The following is a 16718-nucleotide window of genomic DNA, read 5'->3' as shown; positions in this document are numbered from 1 at the left end:
TCATTCATCCATCCATGAATTCATCAGCATCCATCCATTACATCCATTTATCAATCAGCACCCATCCATCAGCAACTATCCACTCCATCCATCAATCAATCAGCATCCATCCACTACATCCATTCATCAATCAGCAGCCATCCACCACAGAACCAACTTCAACCCGAGTGCTGCTGCTCAGCCATGGAAACCCATTTCATGGAACTTGCGAGTATTAATTAATATCACGACCGTGTGAAAGCTTCATTATGACTCTCCTGCAGTGTTAACACACGGGTACCAGCCTCTTCTTTCCGACAGCAGGTGGACAAACACAAACCGCCAAAGGTCTTTCATAGAATTCTAAAGTTTCATGCTATCAATGCTTTTAGATGGTATTCTGAAGAGAATACCAGTCTTTTTAATGGTATTGTAATAAAGAGATGACAGTGATGTGCTAACACTAATCAAGAGACCACAATTGATTGTAATCAGCATTCTGCAGTCCCATTCTGACAGCAACTTTAGCTCGGAGTGATGGAATTAAGGGCAGTAGTCTACCATTACACCAGCACCGTGCCTAAATTAACATATGTATTAAGTATATTGTTTCGTACATTTTCGGTTTACATTTCATGCAAAATCAGCTCCAAATACAGAAGTTATTGTTGAGTAAATCTTACTTTACATTAAAAAAATACATCCAACTGCCGCATTAATGTAACTGAGGTCTTCAGTTCAACCTGTTTTACTGCAAATATTTGTCGATGGAGACTTCAGAGCAGTACGCTTGATTTTACTAACTAGTTTGTTCAAATACTTCTGTCTGTATTGTATACATCATGCTGACTAAGAAAAACAGAGGATTTAAATAAGTATTGACTCAGATACTATTCTTGACCCAGTACTTTCTCCTGTAGGATGTGGTTTTATTTTCACAATAATAAAAAAATGTATACACAGTGCTACATATTCAATGTTTATTTAACCTTTACTGTGGAATGAGTCAGAGATCAAACATTTCCATAATCAAGAAACACACGGTTACGTATTATCTTTGAACTTCATCAGTACACTTAAAGAAACCCTTATGTTTGTCAGCTGCATCAGCATTAGCTCGCCATTAACACAAAAAAATCATAGTCATCAGACATAAGCAAACTTGGAAAGGATAATATCATCAAACCGTATAGCAATAACCATTCCAACAATTAATTGTATAAGTTTACGACCAAGGATTTTTGTGTTATTCCCGATATCACTGCATTACAACAAAAGCATTTATCTTAACTTAAATGCCCAAAGTATTATTTTATCTAACGATGCGATAAAATGGTACCATTTAGGTCCCTTGCTTCAGACTAACAGGCCCTTTGACATCTGAGTGAACCCTGAGAGAACAAAATGATGAGTCCACACTCACACAACAGGAAATCCACAATTCACCACAAGCAGAGCGCTAAATGGAAGAACGGTTAAAAAGACGATGCAGTGAAGAGTGAAAGCCAAACTGCAATGGCAGACGGTCTCAGTTTGACGTTATAAATAAAAACATTCCATAAACAGAACTAAAGTTATTATTTGATGGTATGAGTGACTGACGCTTTTCTTTTTGTGCAAAAACACACTCTTTGCAGTCCTTTACAAAAGAGCCCACTGACACAATATCTCCTGCAGACAGAACCATCAGTGTGTGGCGCAGGGGACCGTGATGGTGCAGCACCTCTGTGTGTTTCAATGCAGCATTGCAGGTGATCAACATTCAAATTAAAAGGAAATGGAGCCTATTCGTTCTAGGTAGGGAATGAAATCTGACATGTACCCAAGTAGCTTTCACACAGCGGAAAGTTTGGCAAACCACTTACGTTATCCCCTTAGTTCTGAAAAACTAAAATTTGAAGACAAAAGCAGTTACTTTTCTTCCTTTTTCATAAAGGAATCACTATAAATATGTTGTTTTTCTTGCAGATGGTGAGTTTAGCTTAGGTAACAAAATACCAGCCCCCTCTAAAGATCAATAACTCAAATTATACTCACAGATCTTCCTTTTTTACACTTTGGTTTAGTACAGATTAAACAAACATGACAACCAAAGAGTGTGAGAAGGCTAGCAGTTTCCCCCACACCCTCGGTAGTTATGCTAAGCTAATATAACAGGCTGCTAGCTCCAGTTCCACATTGAACAAAATAAAAGTGGGTATAAGGTGAAGCCACGTAATTATTAGAAACATTAATCAATATTATACTGCAGGGCCTTTCAGATTCTTCAGATCGCGTCAACTACAAGAATCAACTGGGATTCGCAGGCTGGATTCGAGTATTCAAACTAAACATTGTCTCGCTCCCCAAACTTAAAAGTCTGCACTTAGGCTTTTACACTAAAGCTCATAATAATAGATGTTCTTTTGTGTGTGCAAAGGTTTCGGAGATCCCACATCCAGTGCACCGTGCAGGATCAGACCGCGTTGGTTTGGGTGTTGGGGCTGCGACTCTGCAGGTCGTGTACCTGGTCGAGAACCCAGTTGACGTTTGGTCTCTCTTGGGGATTCGACACCATTATGGAGCTCAGCAGCATCTGCAGGCCCTGTGAGTAGCTGCGCAAAAGGAAACACACAAACAAACCATTTGGAACTTAAGTTTGGTATTCATTTAGTTATACATCCTATTGTGAGCAACGTTTAATCCTAAAACAATTATGCATCATTAGCACCAATCACAGGATCAACAGCAATTCTCTTGATTTTTGAAAAAAAAGGTGAGGTTTCCAGGAAGAGTTCAAACTCAATAAAATAATGATTACGTATTGAGCACATTCAAAGGTGTTTTACTTTGCGGGTGAGCATTGTGAACTCTAGTATACAAGTGCATCCTACAGCTACACCAGAGTACAATGGCTTTATTTTTGCTTCTTAATGGAATAGAATTATTGCAATGAGGTTGTATGTTGCCGCCAACCAGTGAAGTTGCCGTTTACCTTCATGCCAGTCCAAAACGTCAACATTTCATGATTTTATCCTATTGGATATTTGCTGGAATATTTGCTTAATTTGACTAAACGTAAAACTTGGCACGATGGCATGAAATGGATTTTTCCAACCACTGTCCGTGGCAGTAAAAGTAAACTTTCTTCAAGTAACTTTGCAAGGTGATGTTATAACTGACCTGCAAGACTGTGGGATGGTGACTGGATTCTGGACAGCCAGGGCAACGCTGTCCCCCCTCTGAAATACCATGTCATACGGCCCCTCCAACATCATCATGCAGTAAAGCACACAGCCGAGTGACTGGAGAAGTGAGAAAACGAGACAAGAGAAAGGAGTTGTAAGCAAAGGGTCCATAGCACTAACACTTGGTTTCAGAGACGGTACCCTAAAGAAAAAGGAATGAAGGCCAGTATTTACCCAGATATCAGTGCGCTCGTCTATAATGCAGTGACTCTCTACATTAAAGAGTTCAGGAGCCCTGTAAGATATGGTGCACCGCTGGGCGGCCCAGTCCTGTATGGTCATGGCTTCTCTGGTTCCTCTCACCTGAAATTAACTCACAGGGTAAGAAACATGCGGAGGCACCGATGTACACAGGAAGAAAACAAAAAGCAGGTTGGTCGCCAGCACAAATATGATGAAATAAACTTGTAAAAAGATCATGACGAACTTAATTTTCTCTCTGCGCTAAAGTGAGCAAGAGCAACAACTTTTTCTGGAAGCATTAAGAAACGTCCTCCAAAACTGTATTCTGAGATATTAATTAGCATTGTATTTTTAATATGAGGTAATAATTGGTTCTCTCCTTCAAAGATAATAAAGTACCAACTTCAGCTGCAAAAGGATTCACTAAATTGAATTAGTTTGAAATTACCCACCATTTTTCTCAGCTTGCTTTCACATCGTGTGTCATTTTAAATTTCTCACCACAGAAAAAGCATTATTTGACATTAACGTTCAAGATTACTTTTTAATATCACAGAAAAAAATAGTGGAAAAAAGTTGTGCCCTCTGTTCTTACACCAATCCAACCTCACGAAGAACACAGCATGCTGCTTTTTGTTTTGCTGCATCAAAAACAAAGTGATCTCAGACTGAAATTGAACTAATGTGGGTTCCAATAAATAGCATCAGTGATCGTTAAAATATATAATCTAAGTCTTAATAGATTTACCTCAATCCTTGCGCGATTCATAGAGCCCAAGTCCATCAGAAGCGGCCGGTCATCCTCATCCAGAAGCACATTTGTGGGTTTCAGGTCTCTGTTAAATTATAACAGATGCACAGGGTTTAAATGTCTGCAACTTTTTTGATTTAAGGAACAAATTAAAGCGGAAATTTTGTGAGTAATCAATAGCATGAATGTTAAAGGATCAGGTAATCTAATAAATTGCTCGCTCATAAATAGATTGGAGCCTTTTTTTACGATTATGATCGGAAAGGACTCCAGAACGAGCTAGTCCAAGAGTCTTTACGCTGGCAAATGTTTGTTTTCATGTGTGTCTATGTGAAGATAGAATACCTGTGTGCATAGCCTTTTTCATGAATGGCCTTAAGTCCAGAGCAGATGCCACGCAGGATTTGCAAAATCTGTTTTTCAGGCATTGAGTTCCCCTTGTCTCTGAGCTTCTCCAGAACAGACCATAGACTGCCTTTCTGTTCACACAAACACACTGTGTCAGAATCAGACCGTTTTTCACCGGGGTTATCTTGGTCGTACTAACTGCTGCACCAACTTACTCGGATATAAGGCAGAAGTAACCAGGCTTCAGTCTTGCCTCCACGATCAGCAAAGGTGTGCGCAACCAGACTCAAAACATTGGGGTGACTAAACAGCTGATGCATCTCCACTTCTGTCTGAGCCTCCTGATGCCCTTCACGGTCATGGCACAGGATCCTCTTCAGGGCATAAAAGCGCCCATCCTTTGCCCCCTCCACCAGATCAACATAACTGAACCCCCTGGGAAGAGGACAATAGATAGGAGTTACATTATTGAAAAAACTAAATGATTTCCTATAACATTCAAAGACTACATGCATCAGAAATATGCCTCAAAGAGGAGCAAATAGTGTATTTTTGTGGACTTGGAGTGCTTGATATCATTAGTTGTAATGAGGTAGATAAAAATAATCAACATGGTCATTGAAATGTGTGCAACTGTAAGGATTATAGATGTGTTTTTAAAAATAGCTTATTGACAAATATATGTAGTCATCACAATGAAATGTAAAGGTGGAGTTAAGTGATGCAACGTTAAAATGTTATCTCACCCTTCGTCTAGTTTCTGGACAAAGTAATATTTTTTGTTTTCAATGGTCATGGAGCCACGGGAGCATATGCACAGGGTCTGCCCCATCTTGACATTGTTTAACGACAAGCTTTTAAGGGCCTGAGAGAAATACAGAAAGAAAAGGTGCAGGACAAATACATAGAAGTTATTTGAGACTTCAGACAGACAGAGAAATACAGAAAATAACGCAATGCTACTCAGCTAAGAAACTTAGCTGGAATATTGATTATTTTAAGCAAACTCCGCGATAACCATTCGATCGACTGCGGAGGAACGTAGACGAAGACAAACAAACTGTCAACAAACGTTAGCTTGTACAGCTAGCGTAGCACATCAGCAACATCAAACATAAGCGTAGCTGCGTCCAGGCTACAACTGCCGAAATGCCACATAAACGTCCATTTTTAACGTGAGCCCAAATCGCTTCGTCTTTTTCATGGACTATCTCAGCAATAAAAAGCCCAACATATGAAAGCTATGCTGTAAATAGTGGCGTTGCGTCTTAATTCTTACCAGCTAGCTGTCTGTTTACCAAATTAGCTTACTGTCATTTTTCTCCATCTTCCTCCTCCTGCTTCTTCTTCTTGGCTTGTAAAGGAGGCTGGCGACACGTACTTTTGGTGCATTACCGCCCCCGTTGCTTCGGAGTGTAGACCGGGATTTAATTGTACACTTTTAAATAAAAAAAAATAAAAACGACCCTCCCAAACAGCTGCATAACTTAATTTGACATAAACGTGCAAGCTGGGCATCCTCTTTTTGTACAAAACGGATTTTTGTAAATATCAAGTTGTACTCGACGTCCTTGATCAATACCGTAAAGATGAACTGATTTTTGTTTGTAACCCTCCATGTTTTACTACAAACTGAATAATGATATTTGATCCAACGTTAGTAATCGGGGAAGAATAGGCTTCTTGAGGGCAATGAGACTGGTTGGGAAAGTAGGTCGAATGCAATATTTGACTAAAACCGGAAGATGGCAGTGATGCAAGAACACAGAAGCAAGCTGCCGTTAAGAACCACAGAAGAAGAAGAAGAAGAAGCTGCTACACAGCGCTGGTGGAGTGTGGTGGCACGAGCTGGAACGTTCACATAAGAAATTATGGCGGATTACAAGCACAACAGAAAAGGGTGCACCGAAGACGGAGGTGATATTTGTGCTGTTTTGACGTCAAAATGTGATTTAGCAATGTGTTGAGTATTAAGCGTCAGCTCACATCGCTGCCTATCTGTAAAAAAGGTCTCTAGCTAATGTTAGTTTGAGGAAACGTTCCTAGAGCTCCACTAACGTTAAGCTAGCTTAACTAGCTTAAGCTAACGTTATGCACCATTAACTAGCTAATGGTAACGCGGAGTATTAGTTTGTGTTTACGTTGTCCACTGGGTTGTGATGATTGAGTAACTGATGCGTAATCCATGTGCTATAGTTACTAACCTTTGACGCTGTACAAAGCAAAGACTGTCTTTCAGCAGAAGGACCCCGTGTTACTTTGCTAACATGGCATTAGCATAAATTAGCTAATGTTTATTTTTAAATTGAAGTTAGCCCATGTTCATGACACCATATGCTTGTCAACATTATCTGCTCTCAGACCTTAATCTACATAGCTAAACTCTAAGCATACCATTGCACATAGTATCTGCACACACAGTCCCGTTAACTGACAATACAACGATAGGAACTAAAGTTACTAGTGGTTAGTTAATGGAGAGAAATGTAACATTAGCCCCAGAGGTAAAGGTGATCGTTTTTATTATTCTCAAGTTCACAGGAAACTGTTGTTCACCTTGTTGAGTTGTCTTGCCTCAAGCAGGGCCGCAGGAGGAGGGGGACAGAGTGAAAACTAAGCCTGTCTCTTGTAGCACTGTGGGAGGAGAAGGGACCACCGTCAAACGCACATCTGAGCATTTCACACCTGAAGATGAGGACGATTCCTCAGAGGACCCTCCGGCTCCCAGCAAAGTCTCCAAGATAGGTTTTAGCATGAGCAGTCAGATGGGGAAGAAGTCCAACCCCATATCCATCAAACTTGGAGCAACAGTGAGTATGCACCATTGCAAAGGGACTGTCAGAAACGCATAGCCTGCTGTTTGACTTGTTGCCATCATTGTCGATGTTGTTGCAACACTGTTCATTCAGTCCATTGATGAAAAAAATCCATGTTATCCATTAAGTGAAGACCAGCTGCAAAACCTCACATTTAATATATTTTTACTTTGCATATTGTGAATACGTTTGCTTATCATTTCCCTCTGTCTGTTATCTACCATCTGTTCTAGAAACCCAAAGAACCTGCACCGTCAGTTCCTCCAAAGAAGTCCGGGCTGGCATCTGTGTTTAACGAAGATGAAGATGATGTAAGAGTACACATACGCACACACTGATGGTAATATGAGATATCCTGCAGAGGCTGATTAAAGCTCTCTCATGCCATGCAGAGTGAACCTGAGGAGATGCCCCCGGAAGCAAAGATGAGGATGAAAAACATTGGCAGGTATAACCGCACAGATACATCTTGTACTCTTGTACAATTGTTTCCTGTTTCTATCAAAACATTCCGCTTTTGAATGTTATTTTATTAAAGTGAATTATACATTCCATATTAAGTTATGTGTGACATTGTCTTTTTAGAGAGACACCAACATCTGCGGGACCTAACTCCTTCAACAAGGGAAAGCAGGGTTTCTCTGACCATCAAAAGCTTTGGGAGAGGAAGATGAAGTCCCAATCTGACAAGTTGTAAATGAGTACCACAGTATTGCGACTAATGGAGGATTTTGTGTCGTTTAAACCATGTCAGAGATATTTGCAAAGGCTCAAACGATTCTTCACTGTACCCTCTGTTTTTGACAACTTCTCAGCGATGTGGACGTGCAATGAGAAATACTTTTAGCCTTTGATAATCGGTGACTGAACTGAAGTTTACGTTTCTAACCACTACTGGCTGACGCTACATGAGGGGAGAGGTACCAGTGTGTCAACCCTCTTAGATGAGCGGGGCATACTGGGGGGATGGAGATATGGAACAAAGCGAATAGCCCAAATATTGTTTAAACTGTGTAGAATTATACGATTGTTTTTGGCTGGACAAAGGAAAACTAAATCCTTTTCCCCTTTTGTGACTTGCTTGTTCCTATCTGCAGCCAGTTGGGCGTCGTCCTGAGCAAGTGTCGCTTATCCAATATTTGTATAAAAACGTACATAGAACTGTGATGTTTTCATTTTAAATGCACAAATGGGAATGTGTATTTAAGCGTTGTGTTAGACTCAACGTACAGATGGATTTTTTTGTGTTTCATTTAGTTTCACACTATCAATGTTCAGCCCTTTTTTGTTTTCACCAGCTGTGCCCCCTCCTGGGCAGTTTGTTTTGTGCCGGTATCTCTGGTTTTGCTTGCTCAATACTGTAAGTTTGCTTTACAGAATCTGTAATTTGTTTTACGATGAAATGACTGGTGATGTTTCTTTAGTTAACTGTGGAGATACGTGGTTACAAGGGTGCTGGCAACATATTTGAGGGACAGTTCACCCCAAAATACAATGAAGTATATATTCTTTCCTTGACATGTAGTGCTAGTAATCAATCTAGGTTGTTTTGGTGAACCTAGTTTAGGAGAAAGTTCCTGCAGAATTGTCTGTCTGCTCTCTAATGTAACATGACAATGCAGCACTTCCTTTTGGTGGTCAAAGTGGCAGCATTTTTTGAAAAAACTCAACAGCAATGTGTTTTTTCTGGACTCATAGACGAGGTTCATGTGGGAACTATTTTATAGGAAGAAAATAGTTCCTACATGAACTGCTCACAAGGCTTGTGGACTATCCTGAGTAACCAGGTCAGGATTTCAGAAAAGATACATTGCTGTTCAGTTTTTTTGGCACCCATGAGCATCACCAGCAGAGTGCCATATAGTTATTTCTTGAGATGGGAGACCTCCCTACCGCTGATATACTCTCGCTTAAACAAGATAGATAAAAAGCACTACAGGTAAAACACGACTCTTTGGGGGTTAGATGTCCATTTAAATTGTGTTGGGTAGCAGCAATAATTTGCAGCTCACCAATAATTTGTCTTCATTGCCACTTTAACATCAGAAAGCCAAAATATTTGAAATATTATGCCAGTCCTTACAGTTGCGATACACGTTGTTTCTCCTGTGCCTAACCGTTAAAAATTCCCGTAATCAAAATTAGGAACTCCTCCATGGCTTATTTGACTGATGTGCTTTTACAAAGGAACTACACTCACTTCTAGGACCTGTTTGATCAAACAACTCTCCATTATACGGCAGTCAAATAAAAATGAAAACATGTAAAAATGTTGAATGATTGTGTGTCAAATATCTATTGTCATGTCTGCATGTGTTTAGGGTTTGGAAAGCCCTCGAGGGAGGCCTCACTCCTTTGTTCTCGTCCTGGCTGGAAACAATGAATCAAAAGACTTGCTCAAATTTAAAAATCAAAAAGTATTTAATAACTAAACAAAGTGATAAGGAATACAATTACAAAGTGAAATACAATGCGAACAGTATTTCGAAAATAGAGAGTTCTCTGACCAAGTTTAAAGTGACTTATCAAAGCGGCTGCAGGAGAATTCTAACTGTCCTTTTCACGCTTTGGTCATTTGAAAACTCCTGAGGTGTCATTGGCTTCTCCTTCAAACGTGTCTCCTCCTGATTTGTCCCCTTCACATCGAGGTGTGAAGCTGCAGCTGTAACCTGAGACCTTCTCTGTCCCTCACATTCCAACACATTCAATGTAGATACAGTTGGCTTTATGCCTCAATGAGTGAATATAACAAAGCATGCATAGTTTGTCTTCATTTTATAACTAGTACACTTTAATTACAACACATCATAAATGATCACAGTTTATCACACTACATCATGAGATCTAATACAGTTCATGTCGTCCAACACTCAAGACATTTGCCTCAATCGGCTGTCTTACATTCAGTTGCTCATCTACCTGACAGGAGAAAAAAATCCCAAAAAACCCTCTTTGGGGAGAAAATTGGGAGAAATCCATAAAGGACGGCAATTAGCATCCGTCCCCAGGTTTTAACATCAGAATGTGTACAGTATTTATATGATTCACATGACTCTACATTGTGCTTGATCCATTTACATTCACTTCATCTAACATGCTAATGTAATAACTAATATCTAATAACACACAAACTGCAATTCTAACACTAAACATTATTACACATGTTATAATTTCCACCACTAGGGGTGCACTTCTTGCTTGAATCCCTAACATGTATTTCAATAACAAAGTCCCATGCCATACATTTTCTTTATGCCCAAATTGTTAATAGCATCCACCTTTTTGGGGAGGGGTTAATGAAGGTATTTGTAGACATCCGATAGCAAATATTTTCATTGTTTTTAATGCTAATGAGTTGATCATTTATGTGTTTGTGCTGTTTAACTGAACGTTCTTTTGGTTCAGATGGAAATAAAGATCAGACCACTTAATGCCCTGAACATGGGACAAAGGGTGACTCTTTTCACACACATTTGAAAATGATTTATAATGATTCACTGTGACGCATGTTTTCATTCACCCCCCCCCCCAACTGCAAACCGCTTCACTGTGCAGAACGCAGCAGCGGGCCGCGATGTAAACGGCCATCATGTCAGGATGAGCTGGTTTGGCGCGAGTGAATCCAGCTTCACCCTCTGATCAGGCATAGCCTTCCTCAAAGACCTCCAGAAGCCGCTGGTGGAAGGTTGGGCAGAGGTCCAATCCAGACTAGGTAGCACCTTCAAGGCCCTTTGGACCAGCGTGGGCAGCGGGGAGTCCGGCTGCACGAGGGATGCTGAAGCTCTGCCGGTCCATATCGGCAGGAGCTTCAGGGCAGAGTTCTGCAGCAAAGCCTGAAGATATGGATAAATCAGATCAGTGGTAATAACAGAGGTGTAAAGTAATGCACATTATGTCATCCAAGATAAGTTCACCCGCTCAACACAACATAGAGGACAGTTCCTTCCATCCACTGGATGCTTTTTTCAGTTGGAGAAAAAAAAGGAAGTAATGCTGCCAATTCCTGTCAGGATTTGAGGTTAAAGTGAACTGAACCCAGAAGTTCATTCTCACAATGGCAAATTAAATTATCAATTTTAGCCAAATGTTGTACATGAATCCATGGATTGATTGTTTCCCCGTGGTTGCAATCAACCAATTTTATTTAATGCTGGGAAGTACAAACAACGTGTTTGTCCCTGAGAAGCTACTCAGCTACAAGTTGTTTTTTTTCACCCAGGAAAAGCTCTTGAATGGCTTTTTCAACATCCAGTAGAACACCTCCAATTCCAGGTTTACCACTGGTATTCTGTTCACGTCATCTCCGCATTGTGTGGGACGTGTTGATTTCCCTCAGGGATTATTAAGTGGACTAACTAACTAAATAACTGACTGTGTATTGAAGGGATGAGAAAGAATCCCACTTGTGTTGCTGGGATGCGCTTACGCCAGAAAGACGTCTGATTACACAGTTGGTCCTGTGGAGATTAGATACATTTGAAGGAAAAATACCAACCACATCATTCACCATATCTTAAATATGGGCGATCAATATTAGATTTTTATCTATTATGAAGCAACAAGTCCCATAAAGCTTTCAGAAGAGTGAGTTTCCCAGAAAATTGTAGATGCAACAACTAATCCCGTGCTGTCTGGGAAATGTAATTCCTACCTGGATTCCTGATTCCAGCACAAACACAGCATTGCTGTTGGAGAGGTAGTCGGCCGACAGGAGACAGATAAGCATCCGGCTTCTCTGTATCGCAAGCACCACATCATTTGTAAATGCTGTAATAAAAAACAGAAACCATCAGGAACTATTGCGGTCAACACACACACACACACACACACACGCACACACACACGATCCACTGACCTCCTCCTGGTGCGACATCCCTCTCCAGTAGACAGAGGCGATACCCCCACTGCTCCTCTATCACCCGGGGCAGCACCACTTCCAGCGGCCTCTGGGTACACACACCCTCCCTAGTGGTCAGCGGGTCCACGCCAGTTAAACATGCTGCAAATGAAAGCACTGCTATATCGTCACACAGTTTAGTCACATGACAATAAGATGCAGACACCATGCACTAAACACATGCCTACCGTCCTCATCGCTGTTTGTCAAAATTCCCTCCACCTCCGCTGGCGACGGGCTCCACACACACGAGAGAAACACATCGAACTCTTTCTCATCTGATTGGTGGACGGGAACGGCAATTTTGAAACAAAACAGAAATTCATCTTTTTTTCTAGCATGACTTTTGTTTCACAATGTAAATGTAGTAACACTTAAAAGTGAAGTGATGAGGGTAATTGTTGCTGTTGCCCAACAAGGCTGTAAAGTTGTGTACACAGCACATTGACTCCACTGACTCCACCCACAGCACTGGCAGCACATGGCACAAGCGCCGGAAAATATGCTGCCTGATTGGAAATCGTGCGCTTTGACTTTTGATTCCCCCAGTTTATTGGAACAAAACTGCACGAAATCTTTCCACCGACTTGAATGGAGTCTTGGTGTTAAAAGAGCTCTGTAGGGTTGGGGGACGTCGAGAGCAACGTTTGTATTTCCGTGTTAGGGTCTGAGTTTATCTAGAAGTTAGACCACATCCTATGAAGAGGAGCAGGTTTTGCTGGCAGCAATCCAGAGTGTGCATGCAACCAGTTTTTGCTCAACATTGTGTGTGTGTTTGTGTGTGAGTGTGCGTTTAAAACACGCACAGTTGGCAGAGACATTGCGGTGACGAAACTTTCGTGAAGGGTCAAAATAGGGACAATTGCACGTCCCGTAATCTAAATTAAATACATCTTAGAGAAGATGTATCTTATGATCAGGTTGAGATTAGAGTTGGGGTAAAAGTACAGATCAGGCATTGTGTTAATGTTGGTAAGTCACCAGGAAATGCATGTAGTCCTGTGTGTGTGTGTCTGCATTCTAACCTCCATCCTGTTTTCTATGTTTGAAGTAGGATCTGCAGAGAAGTTGTATTTCCAGCCATTTTACGCGTAAAACGATTCCCAGTCCAGCCACAAACAGCAAGGACGCAACGGGGTACTCAACCAGCGATGACCATTTCACTGAAACACAGGCAAAAATCTACATTGTTTTCTTTATTAAACGCATCAATAATGCACTTGAGTATTTAAGCGGTAGACAAAGAGTTGAAGAACATTGGCAGGTATGTTGGAGGTTACTGAGTTCCACATACAGCGGACAGAGAGCAACAGTAGCATTCATTTAGAGTCATGTCTTTTAGCTCTTTAGTTTTTGATTTGACCGCCGCTTTCTTGTCTATAGCTTTGCCTCTATCATTTTGTGACGGGTAGATAGTAAACAGTTTACTGAAAAACACAATGAAAACGGAGTCAGATTTTAAAATGAGTGAAATGCTAAATCTCGTTGGATTCATGAGTGATCCCCATCATATTAAGGATTTGATCCACTGTCAATGCAAAAATGTTGGTTTGTGTCTCTTAAATCACTGCCTGCAGAAAATGTCAGTCAGTGGCCTTGTGTCACTGTATCGCTTAAGCTTTTTACTTTGAGCAATGTGAAGTTTATTTTAGCTGCAACGCAGCAATGTTATGATAAACTATTGTATGAATGCAACATATAATGGTGACAATTGAAGCATCGGTACCTCTAGTCTTCTCCTTGAGCTGAATGGTGGCGCTGCTTTTTCCGATAATATTGCGGGCGATGCAGGTGTATCTCTGGTTCAAGTGTTGGCGAGTCACCTGCTCAATGTGGACTCTTCCAAAGACCTCGCACTCTGATATTTCGGGAAACTGTCTGAATCTGAGGAAGAATTTCCGCTACTTTGAATCCTTATGAATACTTTTAAAGGCTAAAACACCATGCTTACAATTTTACAATAATATGACAAGCAATCACTGGCCCTGCGTAATAAAAGGGATGCAGGTACTCACTCTTCCTCCGTCGGTAGCAGGGTCATATTCTCCGTCTTGCAGCCATAATTCCACATGTACCACAACACCTCCCTGGAAGACTTTGTCTCAAAAGTAAAACGTACCCTACACTCTAACGTGTGAGGTAAACCTAGAACAGGTGCAAAACATTATAATTTAGCACGGAATATGTCATTTCGACAAAGATGAGGCCGTCACGTGATTGTCGCTGTAAATAGCAGTTTTAGTTTCCGGCTGATTATAGTAGCAACAGTGTTTACCTCTGAGGGACAACTTGTTTAAACCATTCGTGGAAATGCCATTTTGAGTTATTAAGTCAGCTGTGGGATTATTCATGTCACTCGTACAGACTTACCGAGCTCAACATCCTGTATCGCGTTGCCACCTGGATACAGAATCGTGGGAGGGTCACTGACGTTGTCTGTTTGGACGGGAAACAGACAACGTCACACGGGAAATACAGTTGGAAAGATCTGCATTATAATCGCTCCAGTTCACTGTTAGAAACATGCACAGAAGACTTGAGCTCCGCTTTGACACACAGCAACATTCACCTGTGAGACGAAACACTTGGACCGAATTTATTACATTAAAGTGATATACATTTGCATCGCGTCACACAGACACACTCACGTATGACTGTGACGTTAACAGCCCTCCTGAAAGTCCAGTTGACTCCTTGCTCGAGTATTTGTCGATCACAGAAATATACCCCAGTATCAAGGGCAAAGACTCTGCATAAATACAGCGCTCCATTCCACGTCTGACAAGACTTTCTGTTCTGCTCAGACACGGCTTTGTGATCCTGTAAGAGAAAACACAAGTGCTGGGACTTTTTGCAGCAATTTAAATGTTTCCATGGCCGAGACGTATGATCGTGTTCGTGTTCTTCACCTTGTACCAGATGGTGTCTGTGTTGTTACTACACGTATGACCGGGGCAGGGGACCGTTCCACCTTTTTTAATGAGCAGCTCTACACTGTTTTCCTCGGACAGGAAGCATCCCAGACTGCTCTCTGACCTCTTCACCACCTGTAGATGGAAGGACAGCTTGCTGCCACTGGACAGCAACAACTTTGATACTCAAAAGTTCAATCACATTCGATTCCAAGCAAAAGACCCGACTCATTTGTTATTTAGTATATGAAAACACAGATTTTAAAGCGGTGTGACGCCACTTATACAGTCAGCTTTTTTATTCATGAAGAAATGCAGTAAATCAACTGTTAATTTGACAACACCACTTTAAAAAGAAAAAATAAACCCCAAAGATTAAGATATCTGTCTTATTGGGACACAGCTAAATTTAAACACAATTATTTACCTGCACGTGTATTTTCCAGAATGTTTCGCCTCCACTGAGAACTTGGTCCCACAGTGGAAGGACCTGCCTTCAGCTCCTTCTCCGGCCGCGGAGCAAACCGTGTTGTTGTGGCTGCTCACAGACTCGATGCACGGCATCAAAAACATTTCCCCCTCCACAGCTCTGTAGTGCCGGTTTGCGTCTCGTTCAGCTGCACAGTCAGACCGGTAAGACACATTTAATCATTACATACGTGCTTCCTTTCAAACCCACATTCAAAAGCACAGTACCTGTTTTTCTCTCAGGCCGGCCTCCACAGCATTCCTCCGAGAAAATGGGAAAGATAAAAGAAAACAGAATACGAATAGTTTGCATCCTGTGTCACTTATCTGTTGACGTCGCTTGAATTGCAGCGACGATACTGATAAGGTGGGGCCTCTTTAAATTTGAAGGTTTTATGACCACATCTGGATTTCTTGGTATTTTCTCAGACACTGTTTTGCACCATATCACCCTCAACATCAGGTGCAACATCTTTGCAGGACACGTGGATTAAGTAAGCAGCAGAATTTCCTGTTTGGTCACCACTGAAAAGGCTTTTACAAGAACTGCTCAAATATCGTCTTTCCTGTAATTGCTAACCACTTCCTGTTTGAAAAACACAAGTATTGGTATTAATATTTTACTTTCTTGTGGAAGGAAACTGTATTGTCAGGATACTCAGCACAATAAATGTGTATATATAACTATTATATTAATATATTTAGCCTTGTCTTATGTCAGACTCATCTGTTATCTTTCATCGCTGCAGCTGAACCCAGCTGACATGTTACACTGATTTCCACGTCTGGAGTCACAAACTTAGATGATCAATATACAATGATCGAAATGTTCATTACACTTTAATAAAGTTTGTCTAAATAAATAAAAGCTATCATAATTAGGTTTTGGTCACAAGAGGGCAGAAAGCTTTTTCAAAAATGTAATTAGCTTTTGGATGAGAAATTGAACATTGACCCGGGAAGCTGCACCTGAAACCAAAACAACGATGAAATAAAAGAGACAGAAATGTTGTGACGTTGCTTTTAGTCTAAATGCCAAGTTGGGTAAATTGGTATCATCGCTTTGTGGCACTTTGTGGAAACGAGTTGTTAATTAATTCTCGTAAATAAGCAAACAATTGTCTAGTTACATGCCTA

The 16718-nt window shown here is 40.9% G+C and overlaps 3 protein-coding genes across 5 annotated transcripts; 1 reads left to right on the top strand and 2 right to left on the bottom strand.

Moving 5' to 3' along the window:
- Window positions 1-945: 945 nt before the first annotated feature.
- stk16 (serine/threonine kinase 16) lies at window positions 946-6228 on the bottom strand. 2 transcript variants are annotated; one of them, XM_040200080.2, is made up of 8 exons: window positions 5800-6228; window positions 5235-5353; window positions 4704-4923; window positions 4486-4619; window positions 4138-4225; window positions 3381-3509; window positions 3142-3263; window positions 946-2573 (listed from the first exon to the last, which is right to left on the bottom strand). In XM_040200080.2, exons 1-8 carry the CDS (start codon window positions 6004-6006, stop codon window positions 2435-2437), a joined length of 1158 nt encoding a protein of 385 aa, XP_040056014.2. In that variant the 5' UTR covers window positions 6007-6228; the 3' UTR covers window positions 946-2434. The 2 variants fall into 2 exon arrangements, with proteins under 2 accessions (XP_040056014.2, XP_040056019.1); XM_040200085.2 differs by having other exon boundaries at window positions 5768-5878.
- On the top strand, window positions 6171-9581 carry pcnp (PEST proteolytic signal containing nuclear protein). Of its 2 annotated transcripts, none has more exons than XM_040200091.2 (5): window positions 6171-6405; window positions 7072-7298; window positions 7538-7615; window positions 7697-7752; window positions 7890-9581. In XM_040200091.2, exons 1-5 carry the CDS (start codon window positions 6360-6362, stop codon window positions 7999-8001), a joined length of 519 nt encoding a protein of 172 aa, XP_040056025.1. In that variant the 5' UTR covers window positions 6171-6359; the 3' UTR covers window positions 8002-9581. The 2 variants fall into 2 exon arrangements, with proteins under 2 accessions (XP_040056025.1, XP_077941077.1); XM_078084951.1 differs by having other exon boundaries at window positions 6291-6405; window positions 7069-7298.
- A 125-nt stretch (window positions 9582-9706) lies between these two features.
- LOC120811687 (interleukin-18 receptor accessory protein-like) lies at window positions 9707-16084 on the bottom strand. The gene is made up of 12 exons (XM_040167292.2): window positions 15810-16084; window positions 15541-15730; window positions 15111-15276; window positions 14850-15021; window positions 14572-14637; window positions 14217-14346; window positions 13928-14085; window positions 13227-13364; window positions 12390-12479; window positions 12160-12303; window positions 11956-12071; window positions 9707-11137 (listed from the first exon to the last, which is right to left on the bottom strand). The coding sequence occupies exons 1-12, from the start codon at window positions 15892-15894 to the stop codon at window positions 10892-10894; spliced, it is 1701 nt and encodes a 566-aa protein (XP_040023226.2). The 5' UTR covers window positions 15895-16084; the 3' UTR covers window positions 9707-10891.
- Between the last annotated feature and the right edge of the window lie 634 nt (window positions 16085-16718).

Source organism: Gasterosteus aculeatus, chromosome 12, assembly GCF_964276395.1.
Source record: "Gasterosteus aculeatus chromosome 12, fGasAcu3.hap1.1, whole genome shotgun sequence".
NCBI lineage: Eukaryota > Metazoa > Chordata > Actinopteri > Perciformes > Gasterosteidae > Gasterosteus > Gasterosteus aculeatus.
The sequence above is the reverse complement of the archived record's forward strand: the minus strand, read 5'-3'. Positions and strand labels throughout refer to the sequence as shown.